The sequence below is a fragment of the Centropristis striata genome, chromosome 6 (genome assembly GCF_030273125.1).
Source record: "Centropristis striata isolate RG_2023a ecotype Rhode Island chromosome 6, C.striata_1.0, whole genome shotgun sequence".
Classification (NCBI taxonomy): domain Eukaryota; kingdom Metazoa; phylum Chordata; class Actinopteri; order Perciformes; family Serranidae; genus Centropristis; species Centropristis striata.
In genome coordinates, this window is record NC_081522.1 from 23,449,956 (window position 1) to 23,469,551 (window position 19,596).

At 36.6% G+C, this 19,596-nt stretch overlaps 1 protein-coding gene across 1 annotated transcript in view; it reads right to left on the reverse strand.

The window, feature by feature from the left end:
* Positions 1-19,596, reverse strand: part of cdh13 (cadherin 13, H-cadherin (heart)) — a 509,931-nt gene that overhangs the window by 324,602 nt on the left and 165,733 nt on the right. The window contains exon 4 of the mRNA XM_059334282.1: positions 11,869-11,982. Coding sequence (XP_059190265.1) covers positions 11,869-11,982 — 114 coding nt within the window. The remainder of the gene's footprint in view (positions 1-11,868; positions 11,983-19,596) is intronic.

Genomic DNA, 19,596 nt, shown 5'->3' on the forward strand with positions numbered 1-19,596 from the left:
AACATAAAAATTAAACAATGCAGTTTCTCCCCAGAGGAAATTAACTGAAGAGCTATTGGAGGCGTTCCATGCATTATGTAATAGCACACAATTCATAATCTGCCACGTAAATAATAAGCCGTGTCACATCTTCTTTGGCCTCTTCCACAGGGGTCGAGCCGGACAAGTAAAATCTTTCATCAGTGACAAAACAATGAATAAATCCTCACAATAAAGAACCATGCTTTGGATTAGCATGCAGAAAAAAAAGGCCCTGGTCTAAAACTCTGTTGTAATGATATTCAAAAAGAAAGCTGAGATTCACACCTTTTTACAGCTTCCAAGATCCACTGGGAGTCCTAATGACTGCAGGGTTGATAGAACTTTAGAGTAGCAACAAATTAAATTGGGCGTCAAACAGTGATGTTATAGACTAATGCAATAGTATTATTTCCCTTGTCAGACTTTAATGAGGTAAACTGGCAGTGAAGCCTTGTTTATACACAAGACATCGTGGTGTGGGCATCTGCAGATGACACGTGAGCTACAAGCATGCACATTTATGCTCAACGGGTTGATTGTTGCAGTATTTTTACAAAATGACGAAAAAAAAAAGTGTTACCTCAAGTTTGTTTTTTTTAGTTTTTTTTTTTAGCTTTGACAAATAGGTACTTGTTCTTATTCACAAACAGCTTTTTCTATCTATTTTAATATGTAGTGCCTGGAGTGAACGGCATTTTAATTTTAATTTAATCTGCCTCGTTTATTTAATTCTTCTTTTATTAAGTGTCATAAAAGGAGATACAATGTAAGTAAATGTAATTGTATCTTGAGTTTCCCACATTTCACAATATCAGATATTAATAAAACATTGCTGTGCAAGTGTGACATACACATTTCATCATCTATCACCTGCAACAAGTCATGCAACATTAGAAACGTATTACCTAATTAGCATGTAACCTCGAAACAACAAATTCAAAATTGTTTTTGTATCTGCTTTGTTCTGTAGTACTGGGATATTATTTAATTGTGGAAGGGAGAAAATATTGAGGCAACACAAGCAGAACCAGGTCATGTGCAGGAACTCAAACACATACAGTTACACATGATAAAGTGCTGATCATGCAAGTCATTTTAACCCTCTATGGTACGGTGTTGCCCTCAGGCAACATACCCATTTTTGTCCTGTCAAATTTCTACAATGCATGTTTTTGAGTGATGCAATACTTTAAAAAAGAGGGAAGAGTATAGGGAACCAATAGCAATGCTTTAATTTGTCACATGGTCTCCACGAGGCCATATTGAAACCCTATTTTGCAGACTTTTCCAAAGGAAAAAGCTTTGCCATTTTACGCCACAAAAAAGCACTCAAAACGTCATTCCTGTGCCTTTTCCATCTGGAAAAAAATATATTGCTACTCCAGACAAGAAACCGGTTAAAAAAAGTTCCTTTTATGATGATTTTAAATGTAAAATGTTTTGTATTGTACCCTGTTGAAGCTCCTGAATCTTTTACACATGTATATTAAATAAATAATTTTCAAATTGAAAAAAAAAAACCTCTCTTTATCTCTTGTGCACCATTGCTTACGGGCAACAAACCCCAAAAACGTAGAAAAAAAAAAAATCGAAAATTTCTTCAGATTGTGTTTATTTAGTCTATATTAAGACAAAAAAACAAACTCCAAACATTTTTTTCCCCTAACTGGCATCATAATGCGTACCATAGAGGGTTAAGTATCAGGACATGTCGCCATTCAAAATTGAATAGTCATATAATAGACATTCCACCTTCTCTAAAATAACTACGGCTGCAGCCTAAAAATGAGATTTACCTTCTGTGTTTTTTGAGAAGACCTCATGAAAGCCCATCACCTGATGCAATGCCTTGGGAAATATGTGCCTTTGCTTCTCCTCACTACCTTTCCTGAAGCAGCACATTGCTCGCATGTTTGAGCTGAGAATAAAATATGGAAATATATTCCTGTGTTCATGATTTTCAAACAACAGGATCTGACTTAACGTCACTGTCCAGGGCCACAGTTCTCAATAATATTTGCTCTGATATGTAAGAGAGTGAGTGATGAGAGTTCATTTACTGGCTACTTGCATATTTGATGAAACGCATTTATTTATTTTTTGAACTTTTTTTTTTCTCTCTGTCAACATGGCCACCTTTACCCATCAAACAGTGCTCGCTTTCCATAGTAGTCAAGCAGCTGGTTGGGACTGAAAATACACCTATATATATATATATATATATATATATATATATATATATATATATATAGGAAGCTCCATCTCAACGTGGAGCAGTGGGGAAACACTGGAGGCAGGTTAGAAAAAAACTAGATAAAATAAATAGAAATAAAGTGAGGTAAGATAAAATTAAAAAAAAAATAAAAAAGTCAATAATAACAATAAAAAGTAAAAGACCTAGATAAAAAAAGATGAAAACAATAAATAAATAATTAAAAAGTAGAGCATGATAAAATACATATGTATAAAAATAGTCTAATAAATAATACCAAATAAATAAATAAAACAGAAGATGTTGTAACACTAAGATTCATGAGCAGAAAAATATTTAAAAATGGTTTGCTCTTTGCCCTCAGGTCTTCAGGAGGCTGTTCCACCAACGTGGACACAGTGAGAAAACGCCTCACCGTGGGTTTTTAATTCTAACTTTTGGTTTTATTAAAAGGCCAGAAGACCTGAGGGTCCTCCAGGGTTCAAAGGATAAAAGTAAATCAGATAAATAGGCTGGTCTAAGACCATTAAGAGATTTATAAACCAGTAAAAGAATCTTAAAATCGATTCTGAAGCGTGCGCACACACACACACACACACACACACACACACACACACATTACACCCACGTCTGTGTGAAACGCTCTGGGTTCTCAATTGACTCCAATAGAAACCCGCTCGCGGCGCTGAGAAGCGCTTAGAGCAGAGGCTTACAGCCGTCTATTCACTCCAATAATATCCCGACCACGGCCCTCCATTACGCTGCCAGCGACAATCTGAATGGAGAACCGAGGACCCTGTGCACGGAAGTATTTCTCTCCCTATTTTAAGGATTTCTTTTAATGACATCGTCAACATTTCTCAACACAAACACATCAAAGTCTCACTGATAATTCAACAATAAAATAGCTTCATGTTGTGGCTCTCAGTATCATTTTTTTCTCCTTCGATTCTGAGAAATAAACTTTTATTCGTTTGTTTTACGGCATTCCACTGGCGGACATTTCTCTCATTTTTAGTGAAAAAAAATAAATATTTTGACTTTGTTTCTGCATAAAAATGGATTTTGATTACATTTCTAGCGAGAAATATATGTTTTATGTTCTTAATATTCACTCAGTGAATGTACATAATCACTTTGTGGCGAAGATCTCGCCAGAAAAAGACGATCCGCTGTGTTTTATTTTGAAATCTGTTTTATTTTGTGATCTACCGCGATCATAGCGGATGTGGTCCTATCCTCGCGGATGTGCTGTGTGATCTCATTGAATCGCGCTTCACTGTAAATGGCCCCGACTCTGCTCTCCTGTTTTAGTTAAAATATCTTCATTAAACAAACATTGTTGTCTTTTTTTTAGCATAGATAATATACATACAGTGTAATTATTTATTAGACAGTGTGTGATATTCGATATATTGGGTAGAAATAGGTTTTCACAGCCCTAATAGGGAAGAACTACAAAACAAGAGGTCTAGGGAGTTGTAGTTTGACAAAGTTTTATTTTTTTCAAACCTTGGAAATCTGCCCTAACAGATTTAGATTCCCACAGCCTTTTCAGTGCTCTGAGTGCGAGATGTGAAAAAATAAAACTTTGTCATAGAGCTAAACCAAATACATCACCGGAAAGGTCTTGGCCTGGAGAGTAACATATATCAATTTCAAGGTTCTATAATATTCTTGCTTTGAGATATTGACCTTTGAACCTTAACCCTGGGGAATATTTAAATGATTATAACTAAGAGACAAAAAGGGTTACAGACATGAGACCTACTGTTATAGAAAGGTGTTGACATGGACTATAATGTGAGCATAGTCACTAAGGGGTGGGAGTGGGGGGGCTTTAGGATATGCTGAAAAAACAACAAATCCCCCATTGAACAAGACAATATTTAAATTCTGATGCCAAAAATGTGATTGACATCCCCTCAAACCCCTGGAAAGCCACTAATTAAGTATTTCCAACTTCCAATTTTAGGTAAAAACCTGTTTTATTAAAAAAACTACAACTCCCTAGACCTCTCGTTTTGTAGTTCTTCCCTATTAGGGCTGTGAAAACCTATTTCTACCCAATATATCGAATATCACACACTGTCTAATAAATAATTACACTGTATGTATATTATCTATGCTAAAAAAAGACAACAATGTTTGTTTAATGAAGATATTTTAACTAAAACAGGAGAGCAGAGTCGGGGCCATTTACAGTGAAGCGTGATTCAATGAGATCGCACAGCACATCTGCGAGGATAGGACCACATCCGCTATGATCGCGGTAGATTACAAAATAAAACAGATTTCAAAATAAAACACAGCAGATCGTCTTTTTCTGGCGAGATCTTCGCCACAAAGTGAATATGTACATTCACTGAGTGAATATTAAGAACATAAAACATATATTTCTCGCTAGAAATGTAATCAAAATCCATTTTTATGCAGAAACAAAGTCAAAATATTTATTTTTTTTCACTAAAAATGAGAGAAATGTCCGCCAGCAGAGTGCCGAAAAACAAACGAATAAAAGTTTATTTCTCAGAATCGAAGGAGAAAAAAATTATACTGAGAGCCACAACATGAAGCTATTTTATTGTTGAATTATCAGTGAGACTTTGATGTGTTTGTTTTGAGAAATGTTGACGATGTCATTAAAAGAAATCTTTAAAATAGGGAGAAAAATACTTCCGTGCACAGGGTCCTCGGTTCTCCATTCAGATTGTCGCTGGCAGCGTAATGGAGGGCCGTGGTTGGGATATTATTGGAGTGAATAGACGGCTGTAAGCCTCTGCTCTAAGCGCTTCTCAGCGCCGCGAGCGGGTTTCTATTGGAGTCGATTGAGAACCCAGAGCGTTTCACAGAGACGTGGAAGGGTACCCTTTGCGCCAGTATGATACGTCTAGGGGTGTGACAAATCTTCGGTATATTACGCTTTGGGAATGACAACGGGTTGATTTTGTCATATATCCAACATTAAAGGATGTTTTAGCCTTGCTTTCCGACAGGATTTGGGAAAAGTCTTAGCTACTAATCTACCAACTAGCCCCACTACTAGCCCCGCTACCGTAACGCTGGTGATATTGCTACGAGCCAAATAAAACTGAGACTGTGGAACGTTAAACAGAACGATTTGTGTCATTGACATACGGCCTGTTGTGTTTGTGGGGGAATGCAGGTATTCCAGCAGAGACAGTATGAGAATAATAATGTGTTTTTGGGACATTAAGTCATGTAAATATGCTCTAGCAGCAAGTATGAACCTAAAATTAAGTATAATAGCTCCACTTTTAGCAAAACATAATAACAAACCACACATGTCAATTTCTGGCCAATTTTGTTTAGCCAACTCGCCCATCCAAAATCAGAAACAGAAATACATTATTGATGCCCAACAGAAAACATCTTCACCAGGAAATTATATTTAATCCGCTGACAGTACAGGGTTGAGTAAACAACATGATTTCAGCTCTTGACAGAACATAGTATGGGGGAGTGGGTGGGGGGTGTCTGAGGACTTTTACTAACAGTAATATTTGTTAATTTACAAAACACAAAAAAATTGTTACATTTTTATTTTTTTAACCTTATATGAAGTCGTTCCCTCTCACTTGGTAATAAATTTTCCAGCAGATTTCCAAGATTTTCCCCTAAAATATAACTTAAAACAAATCCATGCTTTGTGTATTGGCTGCTTCCAGTATATATATGTTGAGGGTGAAGTAGATTTAAAGCTAAAAAGTTTATTTTCTTCAGTCAGGGCAAAACGTTCCAGGTGCATTTGACTGTGGTAATAATTATAGGCAAACCACACAAGCAGCACTTCAGTCTTAGATTTGTGATATCGCAGGGCTCTTAGATTTGTAACAGGTCACAGCTTCAGAACTCATCAGCACAACTTAAACACGGAAAAACACACTGCTTCACTGGATTTTGACATTGGGAACCAGTTTTGAAATTAAGCTTGGTTAAAGCTCGGAAGGAAAAAAATCAGCAGCATGTGAAATTGGATTACTTCATTTGATTGGTTCATTGTGAAGCATTAATTGAAGACCCAATTCATATATATACTCGCAATTGTGTTTCCCTTTTTCCTTGTAGTTTAACCCTTTATCGGGCGAAGAACTATATTTGGTAACTTCAGTGGATATCAAAATGGGGTCCCCATGTCTCTCTGTGAGGTTGTAGAACTACATGGATTTCTTCCAACTAATCAGCAAATATCAGGCTATGTCACAGGGGTAATATTTTGAGAAAAAAGTTGCAAATTTACTAGATTAAAGTGGCAAATCTACAAGAAAAAAAGTCGCAGATTCAAGAGATTTAAAGTGGCAAATCTGCGCGAAAAAAGTCACAGATTTACGAGGAAAAAGTGGAAAAAAGCAACTTTTTTCTCGCAGATTCACCCAGATCTCATAAATCTGCACATTTTTTTCTCGTAGATTTGCCACCTTAATCTCGTAAAAAATGTTCTCAAAATATTATCCCCCTTCCCCTGGGTTCGTATGGTTTTTTTTTACACATTCTGGCAGTATGTAATATCCTCCAATATTCTCTAGGGTTGAAATTTGGAATTTGCAAGTATTTCAATGAGTGCCCTATTAAGGGTTAATGCCAAAAAAGCCATAATGAAGACTGTATGAAATATATGACGTGAAAAATACATGACATTGTATCCAACAGTATAAGGTAAGTCAGGTGTGCAGGTGATATTGAGGTCTACATTGCTGCATCATGAATACACACAACATGCACTGAAGAAGAAAAAAATAAACAAAGAGAAACAACAGCAATGTAACACTCATGTGAATTTCTGATGGATAAAAAGGTCTTTTGTGCTTGTAGTAAGTCGCCAGTAATAGAAGCTTTTATTGTAAAAAAGCGCAAAAATCCAGGCAACAAATAAAACACTTGACTATCGAGTCTTCAAATGGTCTGAACTTTCTGATCAAGAGTTGGAGTTTGTTTTAGGAATGAACTGAGCGCAGTCCTTTTTTCAACCTTAAGTCATTAACCCTTTATCAGGCAAAGAATTATATTTGGTAACTTCAGGTAATATTTCGAGAAAAAAGTTGCAAATTTACTAGATTAAAAAGTTGCAGATTTAAGAGATTTTAAGTGGCAAATCTATGCGAAAAAAGTCGCAGATTTATGAGAAAAAAGTGGGGAAAAAGCAACTTTTTTGATTCACCACTTTAACCCTTAATAGGACACTCATTGAAATACTTCCAAATTCCAAATTCCAACCCTAGAGAATATTGGAGGATATTACATACTGCTGGAATGTGTAAAGAAAACATACGAAAATAATACTGAATAAACATTTTTTTAACAAGATTAAAGTGGCAAATAAAATAAAAAAATGTGTCGATTTATGAGATTTAAAGTAATGAATCTGCGAGAAAAAAAGTTGTTTTTCTCCACTTTTTTCTCGTAAATCTGCAACTTTTTTGGCGCAGATTTGCCACTTTAAATCTCTTAAATCTGCAACTTTTTTCTTGTAGATTTGCCACTTTAATCTAGTAAATTTGCAACTTTTTTCTCGAAATATTACCTGAAGTTACCAAATATAGTTCTTCGCCTGATAAAGGGTTAAGGCAAACAATAAAGCAACAACTTCTCTATTCAGTGAGGAAAATCATCAGCATTGTTTCAAAAACTGCTTTGTTGTGGCGCTGGACAGAATCTCTTGGATCTTTATTCAAAATAATTTTATTTACTGAAAAAATAAATGTAGTTATCATCATCAATATCATCATCATCATCATCATCATCCCTGTGAGTGACATGCACTCTGATTTGGGACAATCAGTCAGTTTGAGATAAAGAGTAAAGTATCTTCTGCATAAAATTAATCCTTGGCCATTGTGTATGAGCCCACAGCAGCAGTCAGAACTGGATGCTGCAGGCGCTGAACTTTATTTTAACCCTTTATCACACAAGATTCAAGCTTTTACTTTATTGTCATTGTATTAAAAAAGTATACAACTAAATTTATGTGTGCTTCTCATATATAAGGTGCTTTAGAAAAGACATTCAGACATTATGCATAAGTAGTCTAAAAAGATAATAAATAGTTTAAAGGTAAAAGATAAAGTGGTGATGGATGCAGATGATGTGTTATTGTCTAATTAGGGTTGCTGTGGGAAAGAGACTATAATAAATATTATAATCTCTTCTTAAAACCCACCTCTTCTCGTTGGCTTTTAACACCACGTGTTGATTTTATGTTGATTTTATGACTTTTTGTTTTTATTTGGATACATGCATATTATATTTTGTGCAGGCAGTAAATTTTACATTTTATTTTATTTATTTGTATCCCATTTTTAATTTATTTTATCTTATCGCATTTTACTGTTCTATTGTTTACTACATCTCTTTGTATTGTGTTATCTATTTATTGTTTGTGCAGCACTTTGGAAACCTTGTGTTTGCTAAAATTGTGCTATATAAATAAAGTGGATTGGTTTGGATTGGATAATTATAATGACTCAATTTACCTCGATTTGCAATATAAAAATGAAACATTTTGCAAAAAGTCTTGTAATATCCTCCAATAAGGCTTCAGTGTTGACATTTTCAATTTCCAGAAGTGCCCTATAAAGGGTTAAACAGGTGCAAGGCAGCAGGACTCTGTTTAGGATGGTGAGCAAACTTTTCATATCAGTGAAAGGGACATAAACTGTATTTTCCATATTAGTGTAACACAATATCAACTCTGGTAAGTTTAGATTTAAACTAACATGATTTGAACTGAAATCCTTCTTCAGCTGAAACTCATTTATGTAAAGCTTGCCTGAATACATATATATCAGGAAATATAATCAGGAAAAACTGCTTTTTATATCTTAAATAGTATTGAATTTTCTAAGACAGTCAACACAAATTGACTTTGAACACCAGATCGATGACATTAAATATTTTATTTGAAGGCAAAGAACTTTCTAAAGCATCTGGTTCCATAACAATAGTTAGCAACAACTTTAGGGATCCAGAACCACAGAACCACAACTCTTATATTCAGCTTCACTCACCATCTTTGTATTCCCCCATACATTGTCTAAGGCAGCTATTCTCAACCTTGGGGTCGTGAGATGATTTCTGGGGGTCGCCAAATCATTTTGGAAGTCAGCTCTGTCTCCACTGTGTTAAAGTGTTCATGTGTTTTGGTCTTTTTGGTAATTTTGTGTCTTTTTTGGTAATTTTGTGTCCTTTTTTTGGTCAATTTGTCTTTTTTTTTTAATCATTTTGTGGTCAATTTGTGTCTTTTTTGTTATTTTGTGTCTTTTTTTTTGGTCATTTTGTGTTTATTTTTATCAGTTTGTGGTCATTTTGTGCCTTTTTTGGTCATTTTGTGCCTTTTTTGGTCATTTTGTGTCTTTTTTAGTCATTTTGTGTCTTTTTTGGTAATTTTTTGTCCTTTTTTTTCATTTTGTGCCTTTTTTAAATAATTTTGTGGTCAATTTGTGCCTTTTTGTCATTTTTTTGTTAATTTTGTGTCTTTTTTGTCATTTTGTGTCTTTTTTTGGTCATTTTGTATCTTTCTTGGTCATTTTGTGTCTTTTTTTGGTCATTTTGTGTACATTTTTTAGTCATTTTGTGTCATTTTGTGGTCATTTTGTTTCTTTTTTGGATAATCTGAACTGTGCGTGTGAGATTCTGTTCAGTGAGCGGGGGTCACGGACAACATGCATGTTTAATTGGGGGTCGCGACTCAAAAAGGTTGAGAACTACTGCTCTAAGGGTCTGTGTGACAGATTGGAAGAAGGAGAACACCATACTTTACGTTTTTGGGACTAAAAAAAAAAAAATTGTGAACATTCACAGAATGGAACAGACCATTAAAACTAAAAATACCGCGTCATGGTTGAATGCCTCCACCAGCCAGTCGAGTTACAGTTTACATCCATGTCTGTCCTGACTCAATATCCAGTCTATATGGAGCATAACCTTTAAAAAAATGTTATAAAATTTCAAGGTGGCCACCAGAGATTAGGGTCACTAATTCAGTATCCGAACAAATGTGAAATATAGTCACAGTCCCCCTTCTGTTCCTGAGTGATGGTGTTGAATGATGGCCAGAAAATTGTTATTGCAGACATTATGACATCACAGTGAAGCTGACCTTTTGATCTTTTGGATATAAATTTTCATTATTTCATTATTTTCGCCCTATTAGACATTTGTGTGAAATTCTGAGTTATGGCCAAAATGTATTTTGTAAGGTCACAGTGACCTTAAACATTTATCATCAAAGTCTAATGAGTCCAAGTGGACATTTGTGCCAAATTTGAAGAATTTGAGATATGCTGTTCAGAAGAATGGGCCAGATGAGAGAAGACAGACACGTTGATCTTTGAACCTTGACAAAGTAATTCAAATCAGTTCCTCCTTGAATCCAAGTGAAGGTAGGGCTGGGCGATATGGCCCTAAAAGAATATCACGATATTGCAGGCTATTTTTGCGATAACGATATTCTTGACAATATTAGGAAATACTTAAAAAGATATAGAAAATATGTTTTTTTTTTAGTCTGTATAAATAAATAAAAATCTAAAATGTAGTGTAAAGTGCAAATCTCAACAGTTGCCAAATACAAAAAAAATACTCTTGACTCTTGAGTATGAGCAAATAATAAAAATAACCATTTAGGGGTTTCGGGCGCATATTTTAATGACATTTTGTAAAGGAGAATAAAGGTTCTTGTATGTTTTTATTTAAGGCATCTTATTTTGACAGTCTTCTTGTAAATTCTGTGGTGGATTCTCTTAACACACTGTGCTCTTATTTTGAAAGCTGCAGTTGGGGGTTTTTTAATCATTTTGTGGTCAATTTGTGTCTTTTTTTTGTTATTTTGTGTCTTTTTTTGGTAATTTTGTGTCTATTTTTATCAGTTTGTGGTCATTTTGTGCCTTTTTTGGTAATTTTGTGTCTTTTTTAGTCATTTTGTGTCTTTTTTGGTAATTTTGTGTCCTTTTTTTTGGTCATTTTGTGCCTTTTTTAAATCATTTTGTGGTCAATTTGTGCCTTTTTTGCCATTTTATTTGTTAATTTTGTGTCTTTTTGTCATTTTGTGTCTTTTTTTGGTCATTTTGTGTCTTTCTTGGTCATTTTGTGTCTTTTTTTGGTCATTTTGTGTCTACTTTTGATCACTTTGTGTCTTTTTTTAGTCATTTTGTGTCTTTTTTGGTTATTTTTGTGTATTTTTTGGTCATTTTGTGTCTTTTTGTGGTTATTTATTTATTTTTTTTTCATGTGTTTAGCGACAGGGAGTAAGTAGCTTTTGTGATTAAAACAACTTTAACCACTACATCAAGAAGTAGGAACGTTGCCAATATCATGATATGCATTTTTTTTAACCATAAAAAAAATATACTGATATTATCGTGAACGATACGATATGGCACACCCCTAAGTGAAGGTTTTTGCCAAATTTGAAGACATTCCCTCCAGGCATTCCTGAGATATCGCACAAGGACAGACAGATGTAGGAATGGGCAGAGGCATAATACACATTTCTAGAGCGCTGACAGTGCACATTTCAAATCCTTTGTCCTGTAATTTAGGGGATTTTCTCTCTGTGGGCTGTCATGAAACAGTTCCTGTGAAGGACTTAGTTCATGATAAAACCATGTGCTACTTACCCAGCCAATGACCTTGGGGAAGGGAGCTCTCTGGTTCTCCGTTACGATCACAGGAGGGACCAGCAGGGATCTCTTAGATCTGAAAGGCAGCTTTTGGCCAACACCCAGGATTTTCTAAAACACAAAGAAGAAAAACCATATTGTCAAACTTTGAAATAACAATCCAGTACATCTTATGTCTTGCCAAGACACAATGTGGAGCGTTCTCTACACCAGTAGTTCTCAACCTTTTTGAGTCGCGACCCCCAATTTAACATGCATGTTGTCCATGACCCCCGCTAACTGAACAGAATCTCACACGCACAGTTCAGATCATCCAAAAAAGAAACAAAATGACCAAAAAAAGGAAACAAAATGACCAAAAAAGACACAAAATGACCAAAAAAGACACAAAAACCATGAAACCATGAAAAACCAAGAAACCATCTCGCGACCCCAATTGGGGTCCCGACCCCAAGGTTGAGAATAGCCGCTCTACACCAACCCTATCTTGTCCAAAATTACCTGTTAGCATTAGCCAGTATCCTCAGCTCAGATGACAATGTAAATACACACAGTAATCAGCAAAGTGTGCATTGTGAAATGTTGACAAAGGTATTTAACCCTTTATCAGGCGAAGAACCGTATTTGGTAACTTCAGCGGATATCAAAAACTGGGTCCCCATGTCTCTCTGTGAGGTCGTAGAACCACACGGATTTCTTCCAGCTAATCAGCTAATATTTTGAGAAAAAAAACTGCAAATTTACTAGATTAAATTGGCAAATCTACAAGAAAAAAAGTCGCAGATTTTAGAGATTTAAAGTGGCAAATCTGCGCGAAAAAAGTCACAGATTTACAAGAAAAAAGTGAAAAAAGCAACCTTTTTCTCGCAGATTCACCACTTTAAATCTCATAAATCTACGCATTCTCATAAACTTTTATCTCAATGTGTTTGTTTGTTGTTGTTTTTTACACATTCTGACTGTATGTAATGTCCTCCAATATTCTCTAGGGTTGAAATTTGGAATTTGCAAGTATTTCAATGAGTGTCCTATTAAGGGTTAAACAAGCTCCAAATGTAATTTAATCAACTTTTATGTTAAATAAGGACAGGCGAGAGAAGGGGAAGAAACAAAGCAGAAAAGTTAGAGCAACCAAGCCAAAAAGAGATGGAAAAAGTGAAGAAATGAGAGACGACAGAGTTTTGGCAGAGCGATTGTGTTGTTCATGCAGAAGGAGCCAATCTGAAATGTTATTTTTGCTCTTGAGAGCACAATAGCATAATCTAATTTCATCTTCCACCCTCCTGCTGTTGTCAACAAAGACATGGCTGTTATTGAATAATAAAGAGAAAGATTTCCCCTTCTCCTTCTCACTTTAAGATCATTGATACAGTTAGAGCCCCTCTGCTTGGATGCTGATGAAAATAATTTGTGTCAGCGACACGATGAAGAGGAAGCTGGAATCCTGCAGCTGACATGGAGGTGATGACCTACAGGGGAGGACAGACTGTCTGAACACCTGGACACGAGCCGAGGACACACAACAAATACACACACACACACACACACACACACACACACACACACATCATTGTACTTCTATCTTTATGAGGACCCTCATTGTAACAGTGAATTCCCTTGCAAGGTTATAATAGTTTTGGATTTCTCATTAGTTTTAGTTTTAATTTTGTTGTGAATTTTTGTTTTCAAATTCAGTTAGTTTTAATGAGTTCTTAGAGTGAGTTTGCTAGTTTTAATTTAGTATTTATTAGTTTTAGTGTTAGTTTTAGTTTTTTGTAATGGGGTATTTGTTGGGTGGGAGAAAAGAGGGAAAAGAGGTCACAGTACATTTTGCCTTTATTTCCTTAGTCTGAACCATCTTCATTATGTATGAAAAAAATAGAAAAAGACAAAAACGAAGGACATTTTCACTATAATTTTAGTTAGTTTTGTAACCACACAATACAGTTTCAGTTGATTATCATTAGGCTATCATGTAACCTTTAACCCTTAAAACCCTTAAAGTCTGAAATCTCAAAAAAGCCTATAAAGAAGTGAGGACCGGCCGAAATGACCTCACTTGCAAAAATGTCCTCACTCTGTTGGTTAAAAACGTGTCCTGGTCCTCACTATGTAGGAAGTACAAGAACACACACACACACACACACACAGATACACACACACACACACACACACACACACACACATTCGTGTACTTCTGTCTTTGTGAGGACCCTCATTGTAACAGTGAATTCCCTTGCAAGGTTATAATAGTTTTGGATTTTTCATCAGTTTTAGTTTTAGTTTTAGTTTTAATTTTGTTGTGAATTTTTGTTTTCAAATTCAGTTAGTTTTAATGAGTTCTTAGAGTGAGTTTGCTAGTTTTAATTTAGTATTTATTAGTTTTAGTGTTTTGTAATGGGGTATTTGTTGGGTGGGAGATTAAAAGAGGTCACAGTAAATTTTGCCTTTATTTCCTTTGCCTTATCCATCTTCATTATGTATCAAACAAGTTGACCAAGACGAAAACGAAGGACATTTTCACAATAATTTAATTAGTTTTGTAACCACACAATACAGTTTCAGTTAGTTGTCATTATCATGTAACCTTTAACCCTTAAAACAAAGTCTGAAATCTCAAAAAAGCCTTTAAAGAAGTGAGGACCAGCAAAATGTCCTCACTTTGCAAAAATGTCCTCACTCTGTTGGTTAAAAACGTGTCCTGGTCCTCACTATGTAGGAAGTACAAGAACACACACACACACACACACACACACACACACAAATGCTCTGACATGCTCATAAAAATGAGTCCTTAAAACATGCTCGTGCTCTATAAGACATGTATCATAATTGGTTCTAGAAATTGTTTTGTTTCTTTGCCCTCAGTTTGGTTCTGTTTGTCTTTCACAACCTACTAACTGAAGAAACAATTAAAGCATTGAGGCAGTGCACCACTGCTCAGTGATGCATCCTGATATCCCAAAATAACCACGAGCCGGGTCAGAAGGAAAGCCATTACTTGCACAGAGAGCTCATCTGCCACCTGTTTCCAAAAGAATGCAACCAAAGGACAAAACCAGAACAGGTTTATTACATTTACATTTTATTTTTTTTTGCCATATTACAGCTTTATTGGATCGTGGCAGAGAAACAGAGTGAAAGGGGGAGACAGAGGGTAAGGAAAGGCCGAGTCAGATTTGAACCCAGGCCTGCTGCACTAAGGACTTAATGGTATTCATGCTACCAGTCAGCCACTGGATGGCCCAAATTCATTTTCTGTGAGTTGTTGTTACTTATATCTTTAAGTTGGGGTTCAAAACAAGGGACAATAGTTCTGCTAACTCTTATTTCTTTGTTGTGAAATGCGGGAAAGCGGTGAAATTTGGTCATTAGCTAAAGCTAGCGGCTAACTGACGCTAGCGGCTAACTGATGCTAGCGGCGCTGCTTGTTACAGCTACAAGAGTAGCCATTAGCGTATCAATGCTAACTCCAAATTGTGGTCGCAACATTAGCTGACATTTCATAGCAGCGTTAGAATCGTGCCAATTCAGCACATTGCAGAAGTTAGCAGAAGTAAGGATCAAAAGTTATTACAATGTAAAATTATAAGTTAGTACAACTTACAGTTGAGTTGACAAAAATCTGAATTCAGAGTTGAGCAAACTCAAAAACAAAACTTAAAATATTTAGTTTAATTGTCCAACTTAAAATGTTATCGAAGTTTGTTGCCTTGAAATTTTGAGTTCACCCAACTTTTCTTTTTTTGCAGTGTACAGTATACATATCAGCTCTGTAAATGCATGTGCTCTCCTTTGCGAAAAGGAAATATCTGATTATTTGACAAAAACTTCAAGAGAGACTTTAAGACTCAGAAGGGAACATTTCAGCGATAAATATAAGTCACTGAAATTAAAACTCTGTGATGTTGACTGTAATGATGAACGGAAGCTGAAGGTGAGATTGAGTACCCTGAAAAAAAAATTTTACACACTTTAAATCAATTCATTTTGAAATGTTGTAGTAGATCCCCCCCTGATTTAACTGGACTAAAAGCGCTGGTGTTAAAAAATAAAAAAAATAAAAAAACCTACACACCTAACTTACACTGAAGTAACCAAACTAACATCCACCAGTTAAAGTGCATTTATAAATTCAGTATCCAGTCTAATTAGCCACTTATCTTCATTAGCTACTCAACTAGTTTGCTAATTAGCACTTAGCTTAAAAATGTACCTAATGTCATCACAGTCAGTTCAGATGCTAATATGGTCCTTTCCATTCATTGCCACTGCAAACAGCACACTGTCTGCAGTTTCCTGTGAGAGTTTGTTTACTTTGTCTCTCTTTCCCCTGCCAAGGCTTGGACGTTGAAATCTTCCTCCAGAGGCTTTGCAGAAAAAAAAAAAACACTTGATATTTTCAGTAAGACCGTTTTTATCTTCCACAAGGATGAAAAAAAAAAAAAAAAAAACCTTTTGACAGTAAAAAGGAATGACTAAATGTGATTTCAGTTGAAGTTTAACATTAAACCTTCTTCTGCACCCTGCAACCACAGTCCATTGTCCACACAAAGGCAGTTACTGCTTAAATGTTGCACAAAATGACAGAATGATGACAATGAAAGAAACAACACAGCAACAAGGCCAGCCATTGAGCCCTGGTTAAGATGACAACACAGTTTCAATTTGAAAGGGAAAACACCAACCTCAGGTTTCTGTGGTTTCATTTGCAATGCAAATAGACGCTTTTGTCCTTCATCTTTTATAGCCTACTGTACAACCTTTTATTGACAATGTGTGTACTGCACACCGATATGGTTGTGTGTGTGTGTGTGTGTGTGTGTGTGTGTGTGTGCAAGGGACTGTTTGCGTGTTTACTGTTCACATTTCTGTTCTTGGCTGACAGAGACCCTGGCACCATTCTTACCCCTGTCAGAATGACGGAAAGAGAACAGGTAAGAGGGAAAAACTGAGCCATTTGTTTACAGCACAGTGTCGCCACTCAGACAGAGAGGGCACCGGCAAACACTCACACCACTAACCGCCTCGCCCGTCCACCCCTCCCACCTACAAAGGTCAGAAAGAACACAGTGACAAAGTAATCATAAACACAACCCGACCAGAACAAACCAAAGACACGTCAGCTGTCTCTGAAATGGCCATTCTTATCAAACCCACTGGGGGATGACCTTCCAAATGTCAAAGACAGAAATCTAAAACTGGACCTGAAGCAGTTAAACACAACACTGCACAAAACTGTGAGAGATTATAGGATCTATTTTCTGTATAAGAGCACAGTCAGTGGTGTGTGTACATGCATGTATGTGCCCGCTTCACAAGCTGGTTGATGGACTTTTAAGCAGTGTCTGTGAAAATCCAGCATGAGTGTGAAGCTCAGGGATGAGTCACGTGTCAGTTTCACAGAAATTTGAGCGATTCCGTGGCTATTCCACGGATTTTGAGTTAAGCGTAATCCGTGGCTATTTCACAGATTTCTGTGAGACCAGGTGGAAAGTGGAGACAGTGGAAATATTTAATCAAATTAAGGAGATGAACTAAATGGTCCCCTCCCCAACACTAACACTCACATGCATACACACACACACACACACACAGATTCATGAACACGCATACATGCACCACCGCTTATTTTTTCATTATATTATTGCCCTTTTTTTGTGTTTTTTTTTGTTTTGTGTCATTAGTTTGTTGTTTATTTCTTCTTAGAGATCCTCATTTGGGGAATACCAGTTTGTCTTGTATATATGTTTGTCTGTTTACCCTATGTTTTTGTTATTTACTTTGTGAATATATACTAGGGCTGGGCGATATGACCATAAAAGAATATCACGATATTTCAGGCTATTAATAACGATATTCTTGATGATATTACGAAATACTTAAAAAGATATAGAAAATATTATTTTTTTTTAGTCTGTATAAATAAATAAAAATCTAAAATGTAGTGTGAAGTGCAAATCTCAACAGTTGCCAAATAAAAAAAAAAAATAAGTATGAGCAAATAATACAAATTTTCTGTCTAAAGAGCACAGTCAGTGGTGTGTGTACATGTATGTGCCTGCTTCACCAGCTGGTTGATGGACTTTTAAGCAGTGTCTGTAAAAATCCAGCATGAGTGTGTAGCTCAGGGATGAGCACATCAATCCCATCATGCACAGGTCTCAGCTGGCCTACAAAGTTGTCTCCGGTACTGCTCCTACCTACCTGAACGCCCTGATTCAGACATATGCTACCTCACGACCGTTGCGCTCTTCCAATGAACGGCGCCTGGCTCTGCCCCCCGTTGGTCCAAGGCAGTCCAGACTCTTTGCACTTCTTGTTCCCAGTTACCAGTTCCTACCAGAGCAGGGGCGTCCCTCTCTACCTTTAAAAAACTCCTGAAGACCCAGCTCTTCGGAGAGCATCTTCTCTCCTAGACCACATGATAAGTCTACTCCTCAAAGAATTGTCACTAGCACTAATAGCTCTTATTGCACTATACCTTGATTGTTTGCTTTTTACTCTTCCTGTAAGTCGCTTTGGATAAAAGCGTCTGCTAAATGACTAAATGTAAATGTAAATTTGTAAAGGAGGAGAAGAAGAGCTGGAAGGTAACAGGCACCACGAGGTATTTTTAGTGGCTCGATGTGGGGACTGGTGACAGGGGTTAGGGCTAAGATACATCATGCTGTCCAATCAACGTCTTCACTGAGCTGCTATATGGTGGATATGGAGAGAGAGTGATGGAGCTTTAAAAACTATCAATGTTCTGCAGGAGGATCAGGACAGCAACACTGACCTGCTCATTGTGGACGGCTTGCCACATTAAAAAATTACTTGTGCACCTCCTGTTCATCCTTGCATCTCTTTACGTGCCAATTTGCAGCATTCCCTCGTTCTTTTCTCTCACTTAGCAATAGCTGGTCTTCGCACTTCCTCTCTCTGCAGTCCGCATGTGTGATGAATAGTGTTCTCGCAGCTCGGTGACACCGTAAGAGAAGGAAGCCATGAATCTTTAATGTGTCCTGTTCATAAATTACTGCCGCACCATCAACCCTGATCCAGCCCTAACACATTTGCTTCTCTATCTGTCTCTGTCTCTCAAATGATCATTAGGGCATTTCGGTGTTCAGAGTTGAAAGCCTCATGACAAAGAAAAAAAAGTCTTGTTAAGAAGATTGGAATGTGTTTGACCTGTCAGAAAGGAGGGCACATATGTTTACAGTGTTGACATGCATTTTTACTATACTACAGTAAATGGTTATGTGCGTGTGTGTGTGTGAGGGAGAGAGCAAATGGAGCCTTTGTCATTGTCATCTGAATGCAGGGTTACTGTGGCAGTAAAGTCACGTCCTTGTCCATTCTGCCATTTTCACTCTCAATGCTATATTGAGAAGTGTCATTACTCATTCCCGACAGCGTGCTGGAGACCTGGAGAGAAATGGATGATATCAAGGCCAGCATCGGCCACTGGTGACATGAATGTGCAGCTATTCAAACTCTTGAATATGCAGCCATGTTAAGTGACATGGCTTAGCACACTTAAGCTCACTTATGTCACTGTCAGCACTATGTATATGTACAAAACTCCATAATATATTTACACACATGCCTGATAATACATCCCTCAATGTGGGTGTTGACAGCACAATGTGTCACACTTTGTTAAAGTATAATCAACGAAGCATAAACACGTTTCATCTTAGTCAAGTGGAATGCGGCGAGACACTGATGACTAATGCT